General features: G+C 40.4%; 1 protein-coding gene across 1 annotated transcript; it reads left to right on the forward strand.

Moving 5' to 3' along the window:
- The first annotated feature begins 5,130 nt into the window (after positions 1-5,130).
- Positions 5,131-6,761, forward strand: LOC149029157 (FCS-Like Zinc finger 2-like). Its single transcript, XM_089150067.1, has 2 exons — positions 5,131-5,643; positions 5,781-6,761. The coding sequence occupies exons 1-2, from the start codon at positions 5,342-5,344 to the stop codon at positions 5,968-5,970; spliced, it is 492 nt and encodes a 163-aa protein (XP_089006193.1). The 5' UTR covers positions 5,131-5,341; the 3' UTR covers positions 5,971-6,761.
- Positions 6,762-26,535: the final 19,774 nt, after the last annotated feature.

Below are 26,535 nucleotides of genomic sequence, written 5' to 3' on the forward strand. Positions count from 1 at the left end.
TATTCATGCAAAAGAAATAATTATCACAAATTAGAGCCAATTTGGGTTTCAAATGATATCTTAAAATCTTCCCACAAAAACCCAAATCTGAAAACTAGGTTAAAAAGGGTACTTCTCAACCTCACTAGTGAATGGTCACTAATTTGCCACCAACTCGAAGTTTATAATGAAACAAAACTTTGGGAAAATCTAATTGGAAACAAAAGGATCCTACGGGTACCTTCAATTTTATTAAATTTGACCAAAATCAAAATGCCCCAAATTTGGCTCTCATAAATCACCCGTGGGTGACCTAGAGAATCAAAATTCTAAAATCTTTTGCAAGGAGATAAACCAATACTCCCAAACTCAAGGGAAACATTAATATAAGAAAATATAAGCATCTAGGGTACCTATCATTATTCCATTTCACAGATCCCTCAATAGAAGAGAAAAGATATCACTCCCACAAACTAGGAAGGGACATTAATACAATAAAGGAAAGCAATACCTAACAACCTTCCCTTTCAAGATTCCTTAAAAGGAAAGGAGAGAAAATACTCACAAAATTGTGAGTAAGAGAAGCATTTAAAGAAAACTAACCTTTCGTAACAATTTTGCAAAGATTCAGATCACAGACACCTTCGGAAGAATGGAAATCGCTCCTCTATTTCGTTTATCCTTTTCTCCAAAGCCTCCGCCTCTTTCTAACCTCCAAAAATGCGTTTACGGATGAGATAAAACATAAATAGGGTTTTAAAATCCGAATTTCCAATTTTGCCCCTAAATAGAAAATAGGGTGGGGGTTGGTTCACCTAAACGGCTCAAACTTCTGGCTCATGGTTGGACCTCCAACCGAACTCTGATTTTGATGATCTTTGGCTCGTTGGAAAGGTCTTTCGACGATCTTTGATTTGATATCTCATTTATGTCAATCGGATTCTCCATCACTGACCTACAGATATTCCAAAATTACCCTTTTTACACTATCGAGACTAATCTTCTCTCTTCACTTAAACTCTAAGAGAGTTTAAGTGACATTATAAGGGTCATCTACCAACATTTGTTTAATTTCCAATCCTTCAGGCTTGAATTGAATGGTCCACAATTGTCGCCGAATCAAGGCCCAAGTTCTCGGTCTTAAAACCACGGGTTAAAGGGGTAGAAATCTGGGGGATTTCACATGACCGATGCTATACTCATGCATTAAGGAAGCATAGCAGCGCTAACATGACATCCTAAAATTCTATAGGACGACCGAACATGTTTGATACCAATACATTCACGATATAGTTGCACAAATATGAAATAGTCCTAATTTATATCTCCACTGACAATAAGTTGGCTAAACCTCTTGATGAAGCTCATTGCTAGATTTTTCATGTTCATATAAGGAACTTGGGATTGAAGAGGATGAAATATATATCTTTTTAATTGGACACTTATATTGAACATATTTAGAGTGATATTGTATGTACACATTTATTTTTATAAAGATATCACCACGTATTGAATTGACCCACTCACATGGGTAATTAACCTTGACGTTTGTAGATAGCGAGCAAAATGAGCCTATATCTTTGTAAGGCTTTGGGGGCTTTCAAACCAATGAGGGGCACCTTAGTATGGAATAAGATGAGACATCCCTGGTCGAACATGGAGACATCACATTTCCATGTTACCTGAAATGAAGCCGAATGTGAATCTTTTATAATTAGTTGTTGGACAACTAATTATAAAAGGATCAGGTTAGGCGCTTTAGGTAGCGACTGAACCGAGATTCGTATGACATTTTTTTTTCTTTTTCTTTCTCTTATGACATGCCCATATCAGTGGGAGTTACGCCATAGCATGCATATTTGTTGCATATACTGAAGTCGACCGATGATGAGAGTGATTGAATGGATCCTTGCTTGGTCACTGTCTGAACCATCAGGATCACATTTTGTTGATCTTACTTATACCCTTCACCTTAGACTATGCCACGAAGAGAACACCCAATGATGTTATTTTAGCTTGTTCCTTAGGATCAAGGATGATGCGATCTTGTAGGACAAGACTGGGAAAAGCAGTTGGGGATAATCCAAATGGCATGAGGGCTATGGAGAAACTTTTCATTCTATACCCAACAGTGATGTGACTCATTGCCTGGACGACTTGTCATTTGACAAAGTCATGAGTACATCAAATGATGATAGCTTACATTGCTCACTATGAGGGATCGAGAGTGTGGAACTAGGTATAATTGAATTGTTTATGGTATAATGAGATAATTTCGAGTGATGTGCTATGTTGGTTAGATGGAAACTTGATATAACAATCATACCTTAAATACATCTCTTAGGTCACACATTTTATTTCAGCATTAAAAGGATCAGAGTTGATGAGAGCATTTGGATAACTCCTCCACCTTGTGGCGAACGGGAGATGTTAATTTTAGTGGGTGAGTCCCACTACAATTTGTGTCATAGGTGGCGGTAATGCGGTTATGTAGTCCAGGATGACTACCCCTCCATTTAGTTGAATCTAATCAAGACTCTGATATTGTTTTCCTTCACTTATTTGAATCTAAGTAAAACTTTAATTAAAAAATTAGGGTTGAGGAAAAAACATTATAAATAGAGGGATGGAATATCAAATAGATGACTGGAAATATATATATTCTCCTTTACTCTGCGAATTCTCCAAAGAAATAAGCTAATCATGAACCTCTATCACTATGGTTCATCGATTTGGAAGTGTAGAAATAATCTAAAAAGTACATAAGGCAAATCAATGAAAATGGAACGTAAAGAGACACTTACTGTGTCTAGATTCATCGTTGTCAAGATCACTTAAGTAAATGAATTAATGCTCATCCTTTTATGATTTTAATTTATATTATCCATGATAGAATGTGCATAGAATGAAAAATTGATTGTCAATATTGTGTATTGAGGTAGCTGTAATTTTCAATTAATATGAAAGTACAAATCACCAAGATGGCATGCTTAGATGGTTGATATCTTTTATTACACATTTTAGTTTATCTCTGTGAAAGCTGTAAACTTCCTATCAATATTATTTATAATATCAATAAACATATAGAAATAGTCGCTTTATTAACCATTATTTTTTAAAACTAATTATTGAATCTTTTCGCTTTAAGGATCTCTGTTTTTAAGAAATTTTCTTTGGCGGTAATTTTTTTTTAAATCCTCAATGCATGACAAACGATACGTTTAAAATTTTAATATGCACTTACGGGCATTAAAATCAAGCCAAAACCCTATTTACTGGACTCGAATTGAACAGCCTACCCTAGTACGTGAAAGAATTTAATAAATAGTTTATTTTGAAATAAACGGAATTGGTCATTTTCTTTAGCCGTGATAAATCTTTAAAACCAATTAATATATAACTATTAAGTTAAGTAATTCATGGTTAGATTAACCCAAAAAAAAAAGGTGAATAACAATCCTCAATGTTTAGACACTAATAATAAAATTTTAAAATATAAAATAAATAATATTATTTAATAAAAAAATAGAAAAATACAAATTCTGGAAATCATTTAATAAATGTGTGGAGGGGTTTGAGAATGGAGTCCGGATCTGCGACCCCGCGGGGGAGCACAAACGACGGCTTTTCCACTCCATAATACAGGGGGCCAGGGGTGGGTGATGGGAGTTTTTTTTTTTTTTTTTTTTTAATATTTTTCAGCTGTGGAGCCCACCAATTTTGTGGTGGAAAAACCATCGGGGAGCACAGAGTGCTCCGACGGTAAGGGTGTCAATCGGTACAGTTTTAGTATGGTACCAACTTTGAATACTGAAAACCAGAACCGTACCGAATTTAAACGGTACGATACATTTCGGTATTTACAAAAACGGTTCGGTACGATTTTGGTATTAAATCAGTACGGAAAAACGGTTTAAATACGGTATATAGTACAGTATAATTTTGGTACGAATGAACTTATGCCACTTTTGTTATTAATTCATTAAGATCATAATGGAATTGTGATCAACCAATCCATAGAATTTGAAAGTAACATAGATAAAGCAAGTAAATCTAATTAATAAAGACAAAATAAATAATCTAAGAAGAGGAGTGAATGATGAAACAAAAAATTTAAATAGAGAAATAGAGATAGGGTAAAGGTAAAGTGTTTTAATTGTAAAATTACAATTTATATCCCTTAATTTAATACGGTACCAATTCGGAATGGTTTCGGTACGTACCGACGGTATGAATACCTAAAACCGGAACTGTACCCAAGAAATTCGGTTTCAGTAAGTATCATACCGAATTTTGAACTGTACGGTACGGTGCGGTTTTAGACGGCACGGTTCGGTACGGTTAAACGGTTTCGGTACACAATTGACACCTGACGGGGTGATGATCCGGATTCTTGAGAATGGAGCTATTTCTCCGGGAACTTCGAACGAGAAATCAGATCATCCGTGCCGTTGGATGCCACGGTTTTGTACCACGTCAAATTAGGTGTTACGCTGGTGGAGGCAACGAGGATACACGTGTGGTGATGTACAGTTGGGCAGCACGGGCAGCCCTGGCGTGCTGCCCGGTCTTTACGCTCATGGGCTGTGGGTGAGGAAACAAATGTCTGGGGAGGAGAGAGCATAAACGATAGTTAAACATGAGTGTTTGTGGGGCCGGGGCCCATCGCCTATTTTGGTGGTTTTGGGATGTGGGACCCAGTCGCTCATAAAACTGATTGTTTAATGAGAAGAAAACGACAAAAGGGTCCTGCATAAAGTAAAGACGCGATGACGACATAAAGTTACCGCCTAACCGGGGCAAGCAAATTCTGCCCGTACAATTCAGGGTGGGTGGGGCCGGTTGGTGCCGGTTCCCGGTTGCTGGCTAGTGCCGTTGGCTATGGGGCATGTGCTGGTAGGTTGTAAGACTCGTAACTCGTAAATGGTGGGCCATACAGCGAATGGAGGCGTCTAGAGCGTTCGATTCAGATTCTTTTTATTTTAATTTACACCTTCGATCTGGAGAGAATTACAAGTATACCATTGTTGACGTAAAAGCAAGCTGAAAATGGCATTTCAGTAATTTAATTAAAAGAGAAGAGTAATTAGATAATGACGTTGCGTTTAAGTATTGACTGAAGTGAAGCAAACTGGTATTGTAGCCAATGGATTCCATAGGAAGTATTCCAGAAACCTGCCGTGGTTTGTTAAACTGGTGATTTGGGAACCTAGGCTCTCTCTCTCACACACCACTCAAGAGCTTCCTTTATAATCGCTCTTCACAACCCTCTTTCACATCTGTCTCCTTCTGGCTTTTGGGATTTCAGTTCTCCAGGAATCTGCTTACCTGCTTCTGTAGCCGAGAGGTCTGTTAGAAATTAATGGAGAGCAACACTAGAAGACCCACTTTCATTGAGGAAGACGATGGTCTGGCTTCTCTTGCAGATATGGAAGCTGGGTTTTCAGGGAATCATCATCGTGGTCTACCCCTGCTGATGAAATCATCTTGCCTCAGTGCTTCAATTAGAAGGGGTAGTTACAGAGTTCTTTCTTCTCCAAGATCTCCGAGATTTTATGATATTAATAGATTTGAGGAGCACCATCATCATCAACCCCATTTCCTTGAAGCCTGTCACCTCTGCAGAAAACCACTGGGTGGCAACAGAGACATCTACATGTACAGGTTAGAATTCAGAGCCTTACAACTATACCCACTTAATAAACTTTTTGTTCAGCTTAATTTGTTAAATTTGCTTTTGGATTTTGGATTGTTGATGTGGCTATAAGATTGATTGGTGTTACGGGTTTCTATGTTCACAGAGGAGATATTCCTTTCTGTAGCGAAGAGTGCAGACAAGAACAGATAGAGATAGATGAAGCTATAGAGAAGAACTGGAATCTCTCAGCTTCTATGAAGAAAGCCGTGAGGAAGGATCAGAAAAAGTCTTCTTCCACTCCAAACAAAGCCCAGAATTACCCTTTAAGAACAGGAGCCGTTGCTGCTGCTTGAAATTGCAGAAACAAAATCCTGAGGCAAAATATCAAAACCATAGTAATAAATTAACTGAAGATAGTATCTACGGCTTTTAATGTAAGAACAGGGAACCCAGATTCCAGAGAGGAGGAAGGGAAAAAACCCCATTTTTTGAGAGTTTATATTGCAATTTTGTGTTTAAATGTTCTGTAAATGTGTATAAAAGTTCTCCTGGAATATGATCAATGAGAGCTTCTGCTTCTGTTTTTGCTTCCATTTCTCGTTCCCACAATTTCCCAACTTTGAGGAAAAGTAAAGGGAGAAGCATCTAGGAATCCAGGTCTTATTATTAATTCTCGATATTCTATTTGGGGTTTTTTTCTGCTTTTCTTTACGCTTTTTGAACTTTTAATTTTCATTCTATAAGGTCTGGATCTGAGATTGGCGTTTAATGAAAGTGTGAGAAGAGAAGTGGGGCTTTGATTGTTTAGTTTCCAATTTTCTCCCCTGAAAGTCGGAGGCGGAGGTGGCGGCGAAACCCTAAACCGGTGGTGGTTCTGGATCTGGTATGGGCTTTTGCCGGTGGTGAGTTTTGCCATCTGCGGTTCGTACACCTGTCGCAACTAGGGTTTTACACACGTTGGTCCTGTTTATTGAACAATGATAGCTGCTGGGTCCCACTAATGTCTTTCTAGTGGAAGTCATTTTCTTGGTCACGAAGCAAACGACCGGTGGTTGATCTAGGCCGTCGATTTTCGAGGCTTTACATATGGGTAGTGGACAGATTGAGTATGGGCACATGAGCTATAAAAAGTCTTCGGAGTTTGAACCCAAAAAAAAAAAAAAAAAAAAAGTCTTCGGGGGAAAAATTAAAAGAGAAATTAGAATTGGGTGGGCCCACTGCGTATAAGGACTATTGGTTGTCTTTGTTTTTCTTCCTTGGAGGGACCGGTTGATTTAAATGTGAGTCTGACCTCTTGAGATTGTTGTATGTGAGTCTGACCTCTTGAGATTGTTGTTATGGTTTGGCGCATGCTAAAAAAATTTGAGGGAAATTCAAGTTTCAATCGGGTGAAAATGAGAAATTTAGGTGGAAACTTGAAAATTTTTGAAGAAATCGAGGATTTTTCCGTGCAAGTTACAACATCAAGTTTTAACAGGTTTTAAAGAGTATTTTGGGGTGAAATTTTGTATTTAAGTTAATTAGAGTATAAAGAACACATTGGTTGTATTTTACTAAAAAAAATCAATGTAGATATGTCATTCAATGAACATAACATCAATGTAGAGTTGTCCGAAAAGTATATTATAAACTTAACTACTTAAGCACATAACATTCAATATATAATTTTTAATTTCAAAATAGTTGACAATAAAAGAAAAATACAACTTAGTGCTAAAAGGAGTGCCAATAGTGGATCCATCCTGTGAGCTGAGCAGTACTATGCCTGTAACATCCTCTCCTCTAACCAACGAACATAGACATCCCATAACATTTTATGCTTATGGTTGTCAAGGTAATCGACAATTGTAATTTTATGAGTCTGATCATCAACAAGCTTAAGATAACCAGCTTGAGAGAATACGCACTTTGGATAGGGAAGTCCTAATGGAAGGGGTATTTGTCACACCCCACCCGCCGGTCTCTGTTACCCGCCCGACAACCCGTGAGAGTGATCCGTCACAGGATCCGCAGTTTTAGTCTATCAACAATAATAAATACAAATAAAGACAATCAAGAGCAATAATAGTTTAATTAATGAATTAAAGGATTACAGGAGTCCAAATACTCCAATAAAAATAATCAATGAAAGAATAATAAATCAAAATGAATACGATTTCAGCGGAAACAATCAAAAGAGTTAAATTATTTTCTTTCCAGTTTCCTTTTCTAAAGCTAAGTAATGTTTTTCATGAATCTCTAGAAAAGGGGTCCTCTAGTTCTTCTCCATTCGTTGAGCGAACTGCTTGGCAAATTGTCGTCTCTGTCCATCAATGGGTGCGATAAGTGCATTCCATGCACTCGCAGAAGCTCCCGCACAGGCTATCTCCATTTCCCATTGTCGGTGCCACATCCTCTTCATACGGGAAGGTTCCTTCATAGAAAACCAATCCATCTTCCGACACATTTCCTCCATCTGCGCAGGCTAGTAAAACATATACAAATAAAGGAGTGAGTTCTGGAGAACTCAGTAAGAACAATTACAATTCCCATCGAAATAAGTATGAATGATACTATGATTCTAACTATGCAAGTCTCTAACAACTGACATGCTTTAAGATATACACCAGCCCTCCTCTGAGTAAGTCTAGTCACTCTGATTCGGCAAGGACTGGTTACCTCTGTAGGGATCCTGGGTAAAATGGAAGGTCCACACCTGGCTCTCAAACCATGGTTGGGGTTAAGTTAACACTCTCTCACCACAACCATTGGTAATGAGTACTGTCGCATGTCGAGGTTTCTAATCCAATGCAAGGTCATACAGGTAACATGTCTACATGAAGTCTAGATATATCCCCTATGGCACCAACCAACTCGGTTCAGTATCCTTCGCAACCTAGGAATGAGAATCCTCACGGACTGGCTACCGCTATTAGACTTCATTCCATAACCCTATGTGTGAAATCCAGCCCAAACCTAGCCCGGGGCACCCTATTTATTTTGGGTGAAGAAAGACTTGTTTAATATTAGACCTTGATGTTAGACCGTGATTTCTGTGTTTTTATCTTTGGAAGCCTTAGGAGGTTATGTCCGACCTTTTCCTTAGTGTAGATCCATGTCCCGAAATGATGGAAGTTGTCCTTGTGGGCCGGGCCCTCTTTATGGAAGACATGGTGTTTGACCCGAAGTGGGGGAAATAGAGACTTGTGGACCCTTTTGATTAATGATTTGGTGTTGGAGCTCAAGCCCTTGGACATTGTCGATGATGCCCCTCACTTGAGAGCATTGTTAGTGTTAGTTTTGAATTTGCAGCCTAAAGAAGGTGAGCTTAGTTGATGGACCTAATGAACTCCCGTGCCCGATACGAAGGTATTTCCCGAAACTAGACTTCTTGATGGACTCGTAGGAGAAAACCCCACTAAATTTGACCCCATATAACCCTCCAAATCCCTGTCCGAAGTTGCTGAGCTATGTTTGGCCAATCCTGCCTGCGCATCAATGAAGATTGAATTATTTGAAGTACCTAACGAGCTCCTATTCTTGATCCGAAGCTATTTCTGGAAACTAGACTTCTTGATGGACTTGTAGGAGAAAACCACACTCGATTTGACCTTGTATAGCCTCTCGAATCCACTCCTGAAGTTGCTGTCATGGCTTGGTCGACTGCTTGGTCGACTGACAGTCAACCAGCCAGTCGACCAAGAGTAATGGAATTCTAATATTCACTAAATCACTTCCCATTTTGCCCCTACCTTTTTGGAACTTGTGAATGAGGACCTAAATTAAGCTTTGGCACTCCAGAGAACGAGGTTGGACACTCTCTTGGGCTTTTCTTGGTGTTTTTGAAGATCTTTGACTCCAATCATTTGTGTTGCACCTTAATCATCAACTCAAGGTATGATTTCTTCTATTCTTCTTCTAATCTATTCATTTTCTATCAATTGATGATCTTGAAACCATGGCTGAAGTGCTGCAACCTTGCAAACACTTAACCATGAGTTTCCCCCTTTCAATTCCTTGATCCTTCCCCACTCATGCTATGTTATGATTCAAATGAGATTAATTGCACTCCATCACTTTGATTCTATTCAATTTAACCTATTTTGATTCAAATCTGATATGTAGATGCATGTTAAGCTTAGACTATAATGAAATTAAGATTCTAACTTGATTCTTAACACTCATTTGATTGATTCCCATCATCCTTTACAACTTCTATCAATTCCAATCTAATTCTTGTTAAGTATCATATAGAACCTAAGATTTCGATTTGGGCATTTTTGATTGAACCGTTGGATCATCATGAGAATTAGTGTGTAGTATCCTCTTACTGTTATAAACATGCCCTCCAAATTTTGTGTCGATCAGAGCACCGGAAGGTCAGTTTCGGACCAAGTCTTCTTTTCTGCCCCTGGTTAACAAGTCTTGATCGATTGCTTGGTCGACTGACAATCGACCAAGCCAGTCAACCAAGAGATGGTAACACCCCTGTACTCGGCCGAATTGATCCGTTTGACCTCCGATTCGATTGCTTTCTTCTTTGATGTTACTTGTGTGTTGTCTAGGGTACAAACACTGACTTTTGGGCTATTCTAAGTGATCTTTGGGATTAGTTTCGACTCGATTAAGGTAAGGATGGTTATCTCCATAAACACATAGGCTATGTGTGAAACCCAGCCCTAACCCTGACCCGGAAACCCCGTTGTTTGTAGGTCCAGTAACCCAAAGTAAGGCAAGAAGTCAGCTTTGGGCCATTTCAGTAGAAGACTTGATGGCTGGAGTGGAATCCTTGAGTGTGGATGTCAGTGTCCCTTTTATGGAAACTGTACCTTGATGAAGATTGCATTAGTTGATGGACTTGGAGTGCTCTCTATATTGGTTCGAAGGCATTTCTACCTACTAGGTATGTCACTTTAGGTGTGTGCAAAACCCCTTGATGTTTGAACTTGATCTGAGCCTTCAATTCTCTGTTTTGAAGTTGCTGTTCTGATTGGTCGACTCATTGGTCGACTGGACCAGTCGACCAATCAATCAACCAATTGATTCTGTTTTTGAAATTTAAATCGTGGCTACTCTATTTAAGTCTAATCTCGGGAATACTCCGCCTCATCTGCCTCCTAAGCCTTTGGAACGAGTTAGAACCCTATTCTAATCGATTCCCTTGCATCCTTGGTTGATATCTCGCAAGAACTCAAGCAATCTTCATCCTCCTGCATCAAAGGTATGTGTATGATCTCTTTCCTCTTTATCTCTGATTTTCTTTTCTTGAATCTGTTCTTGATTGAGATCAGGAAGATGATGCTGCATTCTTGCAACCATCTATTCCATGATCTCATCATGTTCCTTGAGATCTATGATCATCATCATGATCTCAACCCTTGCCAGTTGAATCCTGGAAACCCTAACCCTTGAAACCCTAACCTTGTGTGGTCATCTGGAGAACCTTTGGCAATCCCCCATGAGAGGGAAACCTCCTGGGTAAAATTTATATGAACCTAAACTTTATCATTGAATGATTTTTCTTGTTATTTTTGACTAACAATTTACCTCCTGTCATCCGGAACTCTCAACCTTTTCATGGGAGCCAAAAAGGGTGAAACCTTAATTTCTTGGGTAAAATCAAAAACCCCTATTTTGATCATGTTAGAAGACTCTCACTTTGTTTTCTTTACTAGAATTGTAACCTATTAATCTTTAGTTCCTTACCCTTGATCATACTATATTTTTCCCTTCATGATCTATGTTTGACCTAATTAGGTTAACTTTCTGGTTCCTGGATTCTAACCTGGAAACTTGATTCGATTAATGGTTTGTTGTCCTCTATAGACTTAGATGTTTCCATTAAAGTTTCCCCCTTATTTTGTACCCTTTTGAACCACCAAATTCAGATTCATATTCTAAAAATTCTGATTTTTGAAGGCTACTGTCTCTCGTTGGTCGATCAGGCGATAGACCAATCGATCGACCAATGGGTACAGCAACCCCATTCTTGGTCTGTTTTGATTGAATTGTGATCTTTCCTTCTATGTATCTTTCCTAACTCATAGTATACACTTGTTTAAGACTCTTTTCTCAGGTTTAGTCAAGGTCTTACTTGATTCTCTAAGTTCTTTTGCGAGTTAGAAGGTAAGGACAGTTATTTCCTTAACTACATAGATTGCATGTAATATCCAGCCCTATTCTAACCTTGACCCTGACCTGGATCCACTGTTGTATTCAGGTCCGAAGACCCGAAGCGGTGGAAGAAGAGATTTATGGACCATTCTAATTGATGATCATGATTCGGAGACCGAGCCCATGGACATTGACAATGATACCCCTTGCTTAAATGCATTGTCAGTGTTTAAGGAAAGTCTGCGCATCGGAGAAGATTAATATGGTTGATGTACCAAATGACCTCCTGTGCACAATCCGAAGGTATTCCCCGAAACTAGACTTCTTGATTGAATTGTGGAAGAAAACCTCACTCAATTTGACCTTGTATAGCCTTTCAAATCCCTACTTGAAGTTGCTGTTCTAAACCTTAATTTTTCTGCTGAAAATATTTTGGTCAATCCTTTTGGTCGATACCATCGACCAAGGACCATCGACCAAAATATCCCAGTCTGCCAAGTTAATGATTCCATGAAATATTCATTTTCTATTTAATATGACCTCGAGCCTTGAGCCTTTTGCAATCATTTTTCTCACCTGAGAACGTGGGGAGAGCTTCCCAAAGCAGCTCCTTGGTTAGTGTGAAGGGTATCTCATCAAAGACACTTAGTTTATCATTGATTCTTGTCTTCATCTTCCACACTAAGGTATGACTCCTCATTCCACTCTCTACCCTACCATTTTCTACTCTTTTCTATTGTCACCTTGCTGATGAGACATTTGGAATGGTGCTACAACCTTGCAACCACCACTCCAAGTGCCTACTCATGCTCAATCCATGATTTCCTTAGCTATTCATTGATGCTATGCTTATATCTCATGCCTAGCATATGTATTCCATGATTTACCTATTAACATCATACCATTTGATATCAAACTGAGCTATAGAGTGTATTATGTTCATGTTTAACATTGCCATATGATTCCAATCGAATTTCTATTAGTTCCTCTAACTATTGCATGCTATTCCTCATCAATGCAATCAATTCCAACTCATGCCATGATGTTTATCACTTGAACTTGATAGCTCAAATTGGGGCTTTTTAATTAGACCATTGGATTGGGTTAATTCCTTGATTTATAGTGTCCTACTACTGTTGTTAAGTATGCCTCCAAGTTTCAGATTGATCCGAACACCGAAAGACTCATCTCGGACCAAAATCCCCAAAATCCACTATTCTGCCCCGAGGACAATTTTGGTCGATCCTTTTGGTCGATACCATCGACCAAGACCATCGACCAAAGTTGTTGCTGTAAAACCCAGCCCTAACCTTGACCCGGAAACCTTGTTATTTGTAGGTCCAGTGACCCGAAGTAAAGTAAGAAGTCAGCTTTGGGCCATCCCAGTGGAGGACTTGGTGTCTGGCTTTGAATCCATGAGAGTTGATGATGATGTTCTATTTATGGAAACTGAATCTTGATGAAGATCGGATTAGTTGATGGACTTGGAGTGCTCTATATCATGGTTTGAAGGCATTTCTACCTATTAGGTAAGTCACTTGATATGTGTGCAAAACCCCTTTAGGATTGGATTTGATCTGGGTCTTCAATTCCCTGTTTAGGAGTTGCTGAACTGATTGGTCGACTGGACCAGTCGACCAATCCACTCGACCAATGGGTGCTGTCTTTGGCAATTAGGTCTTGCTTGCTCTATTTAAGTCCAATCTCGAGTCTACTTCGTATTTTCTGCCTCCAAACTCTTTAGAACGAACCAAAGACCTCTGCAAGTCATCTCCCTTGCATCCTTGGTGTTTTTCTTGACGGATCTTCGTCAAAACTCTTCCTTTTGCATCAAAGGTATGTCTACACTCTCTTCTTCTCCTCCATCTCTGTTTTTCTTTCCTTTTTGAGTTGAGACAGTAGAGGAGATGCTGCATTCTCTGTTGCAAACATCTCTGGACTTGTCTCTCATGATCTTCCTAAGGATTAATGGCTAATGCAATGATCTTAACCATGATCATTGCAAGCTTTTGAAGGAATCATGATCAAATCATGATCTTGTCTTTGTTTATCTTTTGATTTGAATTCTGATCTCCTTAGATCTACTATATTGATCATGTTAGTAGTCAATTGCTGTGTTTTCTTTTCATGATCCATGATCTATCAATCTCTAGTTGTTTCTCTTCTACCATACCATGTTTTCTTCATGAATCATGATAGTTACATATATGGTAGGTTTTGTTTCCTTGTTTAGATTTATGCTCTTAGGTCTATTTTCTTGAAGATCTAAGTATGCCTTCCATGATATCTTTATCTGAATCAATGATTCATTCTCCTATTGTTCTTGTCTATGATTTCTATCTTGAATTCTTCAAGAACCATGATTGATCTAATTATGGTAACTTTTTGTTTCCTAATTTGTATCTTGATGACTTGATTTGATTAGTGTTTTGAGATCCCCTATATGTTAGGATACTACTAATGTAGTTTACCCCTTGATTAGTACCCTTTTGAACCACCAAATTCGGATTTTATATCTTAAAACTCTGATTTTATAGGCCTTATCGTCGCATTGGTCGACTGATTGGTCGATCGGGCGAGAGACCAATCCAATCGACCAATGAGTACAGCAACTCCAGAATTGGTCTGTTTTGGATGTTTTGGTATCTTTTCTGTTAGGGATCTTTCCTAATATGTTGTATACACTTGTTTAGGACCTTCTTCTCAAGTTTGTCAAGATCTTACTTGATTTCTTAGGATTCCTTTGCAAGTTATAAAAGGTAAGGATGGTTACTTCTTTAACAACATAAATTGCATATCTTAGTTTCTATATTTGAATCTTGTTAATTTATTTCTTTAATTAGATTCTTATAATGTTATACTACTGTGGTACTGTCTTGATATCAGTAACATTACTTGTTTATATTAAATTGACTCATGTATGATTTACTTACCAGTTATACACAAGTTGATTGTAATTATTGATTTCTTTCCATATATGAAGTTACCATATATGTGATGTTATGAATTGATGCTTGTGTATGCTTAAGTATGGTTTGGAAAGGAGAGGTGTCCTTTTGACACTTCTGTCCTAGGACTACTACGGGAATATTATGGGATGTTTCCAGAGATGCCCTTTGGACACCTTCCTAAACTGTTGGATGACATATTTAGGACTGTCTAGTAGTGTTTGGCTAGGATGTCCTGTTATGTCAGACCCTAATCGGAGGGGTATTGGGACCGAACAACCCGTGGTAGCAATGGGGATTCATGGGCGCTCAAGACCGGTAACCAACCCGTGAGAGGACAAGAATCACATTGTGGGGGCCATTTATTGGTAGGGTTGCATATGGATAGACTTGGGCTCACGGGCACTCAAGACCGGTAACCAACCCGTGAGAGAACGTGAGAGCTTCCCGTTTACCATATGTGGATAACCAATAGGGTTGATGAGTCCGTAGTCAGGGACTATGAGGACTCTAGTGTGAAGGATACCGGAAAGGATCGCCAGGGGCGAGGAATGGACGTATCTGGATCTGACTTGATGTAACTGAGTAGAAGACTTGCATTTGGCTAGGCTTTAACCATGACATGCGCCGGTACTTAGACCAATGGTGATGTAAGAGAGTGGTGACCTATACCACCCACCCATGGAATATCCCGAGGGATGAAGGACCCATTACCAACTGATGATGAGTGAATGAGACTTTCCTAAAGAAGTACGGTGCTATGACTTAAAGCATGTCTGCCAATAGAGACCAGCATACATAGAGTTAGATTCATACATTCATTGTTTGTCTCATACCATATTGCATTTATGTTTGTTCTGAAATCCTGCCATTTATGTTATTATGGATTTAACTGCCTTACTGAATTTCTTTGAAACTCATTCCTTTATTGTACAATGTTTGTTAGACTATTCTACAGGTTCTGAATATCATGACGGCCTGTATGAAGAAGCGCAAGGAGAAGAGGCATATCTCCAGGAAGGTGATTGCGGTTACGACAATTACACTGAAGATCCCACGAGTGGTTATGCTCCGTACGATGCTTAGTCCGGCCATAGAGTGGAAGCGCCCTTGTGCTGTTTATGAGATTTATACTTATAGGGATATTGTCTATAAGATTGAGAACAATTTAGTTACCTATTGTACCTGCTATTGGGATTAGATTCTATCTTGCTTATTCTCTTTTAGAACTACTTTTCCGCTGGTTGTAGAGTGGGATTTCGCCTCACTTTACTTATCTGATTTAGACACTCTGATTATATCTAGTACTCGATTTATATATGATTCATCCTTTTCTTATTTGGATCTATGGTTTATCTTTCGCACTTTTATTATTATTGTTCATGATTATGTTATTGTTTATGTGGGAGGTTGATTACTCGATACCTGATCTTCGGGCTGTGGATCACACTCTCGGGTATGCCAGATAGGGTACCGGCTGGGAGGATGTGACAGATTGGTATCAGAGCCCAAGGTTCGAGGAAATCCTAACCACAAAAGACAATAATCGAACATTCTTGAGTCATTGATCCGAAATGACTCCTCTACTCTTAGAAGTGAATAATAGAACACTTGGATTAGAAACTTAACCTATGAAGCATAACGAACATTTCCGAATAACATACCATAATTATACTTAAACAAATGTCACTAATGCAAATAAAAGAAAGGTGCATAATATACAATAATTAAGTGAAACAAAATGAACTTCATTAATTTCAAAAGCTTTTACAACGATTACATCCGAAATGCATAAATGAAAATCCTAGGGTACAGTCTATCTAGGTGATCTTCTCCGATCTCTCGTATGCTCCGAATTCCTCCGCTAGCCGAGTCACCCGATGCTCTATCCTATCCCGTCGTGACTCCATCCTCTCATACATCTGCTCTGTCCGACCTCCATCCTCTCTAGCATGGAAGTCATCGATCTCATCTCGTGCCCCAAGATCTGAAGTCTCTCGGGAACCGCATGAGAAGGGCCACCGCCTCGAAGTGTGATGAAGGAAACTCATGATGCACTGGCTCAGCCTCGTGCATCTTTGTATCGTCTCCGGCCTGATCATCACTATCAGGACCGATATCCTCTTCTCCATCCTCTGACTCCTGATCCTCATCCTCCGACTCCTCATCATCCTCACCCTCCGGACCAGGAGATCTCTCGAGCTGCTGCAGTCTCATCCGACGAATGGTCCGAGTCCCGATGACGTATCCCCGTGAACCGGTGTCCACCGGTGTATCCTCGAAACTCACCTCGAAATGCTCGAAGATCAAGGTCGGTAGCCTCCCATAGCAAAGGTTCCGCATGCTAGGCCGCGAGAACCAAGTCCAAAGCATGACCTGCTGAATGATGTAGGAGGGATCGATCTCGAAGCCCATGTAGATGCGGTAGATGACTAAGGCCTCCATCACCGTGACCCGATGGTGATGTCCGGCCTTCGGCATAATGTTTCGGCCGACTATGCGACCGATAATCTGTGCAGAATCCGTCATCCGTCCGCTGGTCCACGGAGTGAAGCATCGACGACTATCCCATAGTGTAGAGCATATCTCGCGTAGCTCATACGGCATTAGATAGCTGTCCAAATCTGCTCCTGCGCAGGTATCCACACACCGCTTGTGGATAGTAAGGAACCCGCAAGATCTCAGCCGGTGCTGCTCGGGTGGAAAAGCGAATCCGAGTCCGGAAGACCTTGCTCCTTAGGACAAGTCTAAGTGGATGTCCTTGACCTCGAGCCTCCTCCGTGTAGGTAAGGTTGCTTGAAGAACAACCTCACTAGCTCCGGGATACCGGCGGATCCTCGGTGAAGAGATGAGTCCACTGCAACGTGTCAAATCTCTGCCGAATCCTAAAGACTCTGAGCTGGCATAGGTGAAGTAGACGTCCCAACTCGATGTTACAGTAACTGAAGTAGGCCTCGTACAAAAACTCGGCCTGAGGTGTGTCGAACATGTCCGGTCTCCGAACCTCCGTCTAGGCTCGAAGGAACCCGACCTCTGCCCCTAAGTGCCCCTACAATGCGACCACGACCTCTACCTTGTCCTCGCCCTCCCCTCTGCATAGTGTGTATCTGTGAAAGAGACAAGAGACATTTCCAGTTAGTGCTACTTTAAGATTTGAGCCAAAAGGGTATTTTCGTAATTTTTCGGAAAATTTCAAATTTGGGGAAAATTTGATTTGAACATACTAGCATGTGCGCAATACTTGGAATTTCATGTCTATGAAGTTTGTTTGAAGAAAATCGATCGAAAACTTGAATTAAAGCGAAAAATTCAGCAAGAAGGAAAATTTGGGGATTTTGCAATTTAGGTCAAAATTGGATTTTTGAAAAATTGAAATTGGTTAAATCAAATTTTATGGACCTATCTACAATATCATCTTGAGCATGTAGCATTTGATTTCGTGCGGAAATTTCAAGCGGTTTGTGAGAAAACGAAAATTTTCTAAAGATAACAATTTCGGTATGAAAACGTTGCGAGATGAACACCAATATGTTAGAACTTGTTGTCTATGCATGGCATTGTGTTTGAAACCTAAGGAATATGCTTCTAAGCATTCCTAAGCATGATTTCTAGCATTGGATACAAGCAAAGCATGGTTTTGATGGAAATGCAAGCATGAGAAGATGAAAATGGAGGAAAGAATGAAAGATTTACCTTGTTTGTGTTGGTTGTGTGTTGAAGTGTTGTTGTTGAAGCACCAAAACACCTCAAGAACACTTGTAAGAACCTTTGGAGACTTTCCCTAGAGCTCTCTCACCTTTGAAAGAGGATAAAATGAAGTTTGAATGTGGAAATGAGGCTTATAATGCGAATTTTCGCATTCTGTCTTGATTGGTCGACTCATTGGTCGACTGGGTCAGTCGACCAATCACTCGACCAATGGTCACAAAGACCTCTTTCGCTGTTGAACTTTTGGAAAATGTGATTTTTGCCTTATGGATTATTGTTTGATGACTATATGGATATATTTAAGCATGATTTAGGTTTTCAAATCATTTGGACTTGTGGTTTATGTTGAAACTTCGAGATTCGGTATTTTGATGTTCTCAGTTTTGCAGAATGGTTACTCTGAGAAGTGGGCGTGGTGAATCCAGTGGTCAAGGAGGTGGTGAAATACTTCAGAGAGGTGGTGAAATACCTCATGGAGGTGGTGAGATACCTAACGTTGATCAGGGTACCCATGAGATACCCGGTGCCCCGAATGTTGGAAGCTTCCGTGATATTGCCAATATTATGGGCAATATGATGCAGCAGCAAGCAGCTCAGTTCAACCAGATGTTGGTGGGTTTCATGACTCGCACAATGAGACTCGAACTGGTGCTAATGTGAATCCTCATGCCGCAGTACTGAATGCGGGAGGTTTAGCTGGAACTCATCATACTCGCCTGATGGAGAGTTTTCTGAAGATGCAAGTACCCACTTTCACTGGAGTTACCAAGGACCCCTTGTTTCCTAACAAGTGGCTTCGTGAGTTGGAGAAGGCTTTCCGAAATCTACAATGCTCGGAAGCTCAGAAGATTCTGTTTGTGGAACAGAAGTTGCAGCAAGAAGCTGATGCATGGTGGACCTCCACTCGGCCTGTTTTGGAAGGTTTGCATGCAGGAGTTGTAACTTGGGAGTTGTTCAAGGAGGCTTTTTGCTTGAATTATTTCCCCGAGGCGGTGAAAGATGCGAAGGAGCCTGAGTTTATGGTTCTCACAAGGATCTTTGTCTGTGTTGGAGTACCAACAGAAGTTTGAGGAGCTTCATTTCTTTGCTCCAGATTCTCTGAAGGTCGATCTCGCCAAAGCGAAGAAGTTCTTCAAAGGACTGCGCCCGCCATTAAAGCTTACCTCACAGTCCAGCCTATAGTGAGCTATGCTCAAGTGGTGCGAGAACTCGAAGAAGTTGGAAGAAACGAGAGAAGGAAAGTGCACGTTTGCAAAGGCCCTGGCAGCCAAGGAACCCTGGGTTGGTGGATCGTAATGATCGGCGTTTTGTGAGACCTACACCCTACCCCACTCCTACTTTTCAGCCTAGGAGTGTAGGTCAGAACTCGGGTTTTCAGCAGCCCGGCCGGTTTAGACAAGATGGCGGAAACCGACCACCGGTGAGTGCAAGTGCTAGGCCCGTGAATGCGAATCCTAGGCCTTTTGTTCGAAGCCCTCTGTTGCAGCTACCCCAGTTGGACCCAGCAATCCTGTTTGCTTTTACTGCAAGCAAGCTAGTCATTTTGCTCGTGCCTGTCCGAAAGCGGCTCGTCCAGCAGCCTGCTCCGGTGGTGAAGAGTGCTCCTACTCCTCCCTCCGGTAGAGTGTTCAGTATTTCCAAGTCTTGAGCAGGATCCAAGCCATGAAGTGATTACGGTACATTGTTAGTTGCTTCTATTTCCGCATTTGTCTTATTTGATACGGGTGCATCTCATTCGTTCATGTCATCTGCATTCATCAAGAAGACTGACCTAATCCCGAGAGAAGTTGTCTAGTTGTTTATTGATTAGTACACCTCTGGTCCTGTTGTGAAACTAGATAAGGGGTTATCTAAATGTCCTGTGTTGATTGGTGAGAAGAACTTGGAAGCCAATTTTGTACTTCTTGATATGAAGGACTTCGATGTTATTTTGGGAATTGATTGGTTAACAGCCCACAAAGCTGTGTTTCTTTGTTCCTCAAAGAAGATTCGGTTCCATATTTGTGGAAGTCCGGTCTTAGAATTTCATGGTGAGAAGAGAAGGGTTTGTAAGAAGGTGCTTTATCTGCACCGATGCAAGTCTATGCCCTAGTGGATGATGCTTCATCTCAAGGCAAGGGTAAGTGGAGAAAAGAGTCGATGAAGTCGGGGTTGTCCGTGACTTTGTTGATGTCTTCCCTGATGATCTATCGGGAGTGCCTCCAGACAGGGATGTCGAGTTTTCTATTGATCTCGTCCCTGGTGCCGCTTCGGTATCTAAAGCTCCGTATAGGATGGCTCCTACTGAGTTGAAAGAGTTGCAAAATCAGTTGAATGAACTCATTGATAGAGGTTTCGTACAACCTAGTGTATCACCTTGGGGAGCTCCGGTCTTGTTTGTCAAGAAGAAAGACGGTAGTATGCGCCTGTGCATCGACTACCGTGAGTTGAATAAGCTGACTATCAAGAATAGATACCCGCTACCCAGAATAGATGATCTCTTTGATCAGTTAAAAGGTGCAGTTGTGTTCTCAAAGATTGACTTAAGATCTGGATATCACCAATTGAAAGTGAAGTCTAGTGATATCTTCAAGACAGCTTTCCGAACACGGTATGGCCACTACGAGTTTAGGGTCATGCCCTTCGGATTGACCAATGCTCCTGCGGTGTTCATGGACCTCATGAACCGAGTATTTCACGATGTGCTTGATAAGTTTGTGATTGTTTTCATCGACGACATCTTGATCTATTCGAAGAGCGAAGAAGAGCATGCAAGCCATCTAAGTTCCACTTTGCAAAGGTTGCGAGAAAAGAAGTTGTACGCCAAGTTTAGCAAGTGTGATTTTTGGCTTAAGAGAGTAGTATTCCTTGGCCATGTGGTTTCAGCCAAAGGTATTCGTGTCGATCCTGAAAAAGTTCAAGCTGTGGTTGATTGGGAAAGACCAAAGTCGGTAACGGAAATAAGAAGTTTTCTTGGATTGACGGGTTACTACAGAAGGTTTATTGAGAACTTTTCTCGGTTGGCTGCTCCTATGACTAAGTTGACCAGGAAAGAAGAAAAGTTTGTTTGGTCCGACGCTTTGTGAGAAGAATTTCCAAGAGTTGAAAGATAGATTGACAAGTGCCCCGGTTTTTGACTATACCGATAGTTCCGGTGGTATGACAGTTTATACCGATGCGTCAAAGATTGGATTGGGTTGCGTACTGATGCAACATGGCAAGGTCGTAGCCTATGCTTCTCGGCAATTGAAAGATTATGAGCGGAATTACCCCACTCACGATCTAGAACTTGCCGCTGTTGTGTTTGCTTTGAAGATTTGGAGACATTACCTCTACAGTGAGAAGATTGCCATTTTCACGGATCATAAGAGTTTGAAATACTTCTTTACCCAAAAGGAGTTGAACATGAGACAAAGGAGATGGTTGGAACTAGTCTCTCGATTATGATTGTGATATTCAAGATCACCCTGGGAAGGCAAACGTTGTTGCTTGATGCTCTTAGTAGGAAGAACCAGAAGAAGACTTTGGATTTGAATGCTTTGAGTTTACCATTGTGGTCTTCTATTGAGAGTTTTGATTTGGAAATTGTCCCTAAGAATTTTGATTTTATTCTTTCTGCCATGATGGCAAGATCTGGCCTTAGAGATAAAATTGTTGCTCTGCAGAGTTCTGACCAAGAACTTTTTATCAAAGTTGAGAAGATTTCTTCGAATCCTGAGTCGGACCCCGACTTTGGTATATCCATGGATGGTGCTTTATTGTTTAGAGGAAGATTGTGCGTGCCTGCAAACGAAGAAATTAAGAAGGAAATATTGAAGGAAGCACACCAATCGGTCTTTACTATACACCCGGAAGCACCAAGATGTACAAGGACTTGAAGGAACATTTTTGGTGGATTGGTTTGAAGGCTGATGTTGATGATTTTGTTGCCAAGTGTGAGACTTGCCAACGTGTGAAAGCCGTTCGACAACCCCCATCTGGATTACTTCAACCTCTTCCTATTCCTAGTTGGAAGTGGGAGGATATCTCTATGGACTTTATGACTAGCTTGCCTCGGACAAGTAAAGGCAATGACACTGTGTGGGTGATTGTTGATAGGTTGACCAAATCAGCCCACTTCATTCCTATGAAGATCACTCATACTTTGGATAAGCTAGCAAGGCTTTACGTGGATAATGTGGTTCGCCTGCATGGTGTCCCATTGAGTATTGTTTCTGATCGTGATCCTAGGTTCACCTCAAGGTTTTGGAATAGTTTGCGAGAAGGCCTTGGGAACCCAATTGAACTTGAGTACAGCTCATCATCCACGATCGATGGACAATCCGAGCGGACAATTCATACATTGGAAGACATGCTCAGATCTTGTGTGGTGGATATGGGTGGTAATTGGGATGAACACCTAGCTTTGGTTGAGTTTGCCTATAACAACAGTTATCAAGCAACAATAGGCATGGCTCCATTCAAGGCTTTGTATGGCAGTACTTGTAGGACACCTTTGTACTTGGATCGAGACAGTGAAAGAAAAGTCTTAGGTCCCGAGATGATTGAAGCTACGAGTGCTATGGTAGATATGATAAGAGAAAGGATTAAGTCTGCCCAGTCAAGACAGAAATCTTATGCTGATAAGAGAAGGACCGATTTGGAATTTCAAGTTGGAGAGAAAGTTTTTCTGAAGGTTTCACCAATGAAGGGTGTGATGAGATTTAATGTTAAGGGAAAGCTTAGCCCTCGTTTCATTGGACCTTTCGAGATTTTGGAAAAGGTTGGACCTGTTGCGTATCGATTAGCATTACCTCCGCCTCTTGCTGGTGTTCACAATGTGTTTCATATTTCGATGCTCCAGAAATACATAGAGAATCCGGAACACATTTTGCAGCAAGCACCTGAAGGACTTAGTGCTGATTTGACCTACGATGAAGAGCCGGCCGAAATCTTGCATAAGAAGGACAAGCAGCTGCGGAATCGCACCATTCCTTTGGTGAAGATTCGGTGGAAGAACCATACCCCTGAAGAAGCTTCTTAGGAGAAGGAAGAAGATATGAAGGAGAAGTTTCCTTACCTCTTTGGAAGCACAGATACGCTTTCAATTTCGAGGACGAAATTTCTTTAAGGGGGGGAGAATGTAAAACCCAGCCCTAACCTTGACCCGGAAACCTTGTTATTTGTAGGTCCAGTGACCCGAAGTAAAGTAAGAAGTCAGCTTTGGGCCATCCCAGTGGAGGACTTGGTGTCTGGCTATGAATCCATGAGAGTTGATGATGAGGTTCTATTTATGGAAACTGAATCTTGATGAAGATCGGATTAGTTGATGGACTTGGAGTGCTCTCTATCATGGTTTGAAGGCATTTCTACCTATTAGGTAAGTCACTTGATATGTGTGCAAAACCCCTTTAGGATTGGATTTGATCCGGGTCTTCAATTCCCGTTTAGGAGTTCTTGAACCGATTGGTCGATCGGACCAGTCGACCAATCCACTCGACCAATGGGTGCTGTCTTTGGCAATTAGGTCTTGCTTGCTCTATTTAAGTCCAATCTCGAGTCTACTTCGTATTTTCTGCCTCCAAACTCTTTGGAATGAACCAAAGACCTCTGCAAGTCATCTCCCTTGCATCCTTGGTGTTTTTCTTGACGGATCTTCGTCAAAACTCTTCCTTTTGCATCAAAGGTATGTCTACACTCTCTTCTTCTCCTCCATCTCTGTTTTTCTTTCCTTTTTGAGTTGAGACAGTGAGGAGATGCTGCATTCTCTGTTGCAAACATCTCTGGACTTGTCTCTCATGATCTTCCTAAGGATTAATGGCTAATGCAATGATCTTAACCATGATCATTGCAAGCTTTTGAAGGAATCATGATCAAATCATGATCTTGTCTTTGTTTATCTTTTGATTTGAATTCTGATCTCCTTAGATCTACTATATTGATCATGTTAGTAGTCAATTGCTGTGTTTTCTTTTCATGATCCATGATCTATCAATCTCTAGTTGTTTCTCTTCTACCATACCATGTTTTCTTCATGAATCATGATAGTTACATATATGGTAGGTTTTGTTTCCTTGTTTAGATTTATGCTCTTAGGTCTATTTTCTTGAAGATCTAAGTATGCCTTCCATGATATCTTTATCTGAATCAATGATTCATTCTCCTATTGTTCTTGTCTATGATTTCTATCTTGAATTCTTCAAGAACCATGATTGATCTAATTATGGTAACTTTTTGTTTCCTAATTTGTATCTTGATGACTTGATTTGATTAGTGTTTTGAGATCCCCTATATGTTAGGATACTACTAATGTAGTTTACCCCTTGATTAGTACCCTTTTGAACCACCAAATTCGGATTTTATATCTTAAAACTCTGATTTTATAGGCTACTGTCTGCATTGGTCGACTGATTGGTCGACTGGGGCAGTAGACCAATCCAATCGACCAATGAGTACAGCAACTCCAGAATTGGTCTGCTTTTGGATGTTTTGGTATCTTTTTCTGTTAGGGATCTTTCCTAATATGTTGTATACACTTGTTTAGGACCTTCTTCTCAAGTTTGTCAAGATCTTACTTGATTTCTTAGGATTCCTTTGCAAGTTATAAAAGGTAAGGATGGTTACTTCTTTAACAACATAAATTGCATATCTTAGTTTCTATATTTGAATCTTGTTAATTTATTTCTTTAATTAGATTCTTATAATGTTATACTACTGTGGTACTGTCTTGATATCAGTAACATTACTTGTTTATATTAAATTGACTCATGTATGATTTACTTACCAATTATACACAAGTTGATTGTAATTATTGATTTCTTTCCATATATGAAGTTACCATATATGTGATGTTATGAATTAATGCTTGTGTATGCTTAAGTATGGTTTGGAAAGGAGAGGTGTCCTTTTGACACTTCTGTCCTAGGACTACTACGGGAATATTATGGGATGTTTCCAGAGATGCCCTTTGGACACCTTCCTAAACTGTTGGATGACATATTTAGGACTGTCTAGTAGTGTTTGGCTAGGATGTCCTGTTATGTCAGACCCTAATCGGAGGGGTATTGAGACCGAACAACCCGTGGTAGCAATGGGGATTCATGGGCGCTCAAGACCAGTAACCAACCCGTGAGAGGACAAGAATCACATTGTGGGGGCCATTTATTGGTAGGGTTGCATATGGATAGACTTGGGCTCACGGGCACTCAAGACCGGTAACCAACCCGTGAGAGGACGTGAGAGCTTCCCGTTTACCATATGTGGATAACCAATAGGGTTGATGAGTCCGTAGTCAGGGACTATGAGGACTCTAGTGTGAAGGATACCGGAAAGGATCGCCAGGGGCGAAGAATGGACGTATCTGGATCTGACTTGATGTAACTGAGTAGAAGACTTGCATTTGGCTAGGCTTTAACCATGACATGCGCCGGTACTTAGACCAATGGTGATGTAAGAGAGTGGTGACCTATACCCCCAGCCATGGAATATCCTGAGGGATGAAGGACCCATTACCAACTGATGATGAGTGAATGAGACTTTCCTAAAGAAGTACGGTGCTATGACTTAAAGCATGTCTGCCAATAGAGACCAGCATACATAGAGTTAGATTCATACATTCATTGTTTGTCTCATACCATATTGCATTTATGTTTGTTCTGAAATCCTGCCATTTATGTTATTATGGATTTAACTGCCTTACTGAGTTTCTTTGAAACTCATTCCTTTATTGTACAATGTTTGTTAGACTATTCTACAGGTTCTGAATATCATGACGGCCCGTATGAAGAAGCGCAAGGAGAAGAGGCATATCTCCAGGAAGGTGATTGCGGTTACGACAATTACACTGAAGATCCCACGAGTGGTTATGCTCCGTACGATGCTTAGTCCGACCATAGAGTGGAAGCGCCCTTGTGCCGTTTATGAGATTTATACTTATAGGGATATTGTCTATAAGATTGAGAACAATTTAGTTACCTATTGTACCTGCTATTGGGATTAGATTCTATCTTGCTTATTCTCTTTTAGAACTACTTTTCCGCTGGTTGTAGAGTGGGATTTCGCCTCACTTTACTTATCTGATTTAGACACTCTGATTATATCTAGTACTCTGATTTATATATGATTCATCCTTTTCTTATTTGGATCTATGGTTTATCTTTCGCACTTTTATTATTATTGTTCATGATTATGTTATTGTTTATGTGGGAGGTT

The sequence above is a fragment of the Hakea prostrata genome, chromosome 1 (genome assembly GCF_041222555.1).
Source record: "Hakea prostrata isolate BN-2017 chromosome 1, UWA_Hpros_2, whole genome shotgun sequence".
Taxonomy (NCBI): Eukaryota; Viridiplantae; Streptophyta; class Magnoliopsida; order Proteales; family Proteaceae; genus Hakea; species Hakea prostrata.

Excerpts from the sequence above, each read along its gene's own strand:
- LOC149029157 (XM_089150067.1), top strand. The coding sequence starts at position 5,342 with ATGGAGAGCAACACTAGAAGACCCACTTTCATTGAGGAAGACGATGGT. Across the intron at positions 5,644-5,780 it reads AGAGACATCTACATGTACAG|AGGAGATATTCCTTTCTGTA; the intron begins GTTAGAATTCAG and ends CTATGTTCACAG.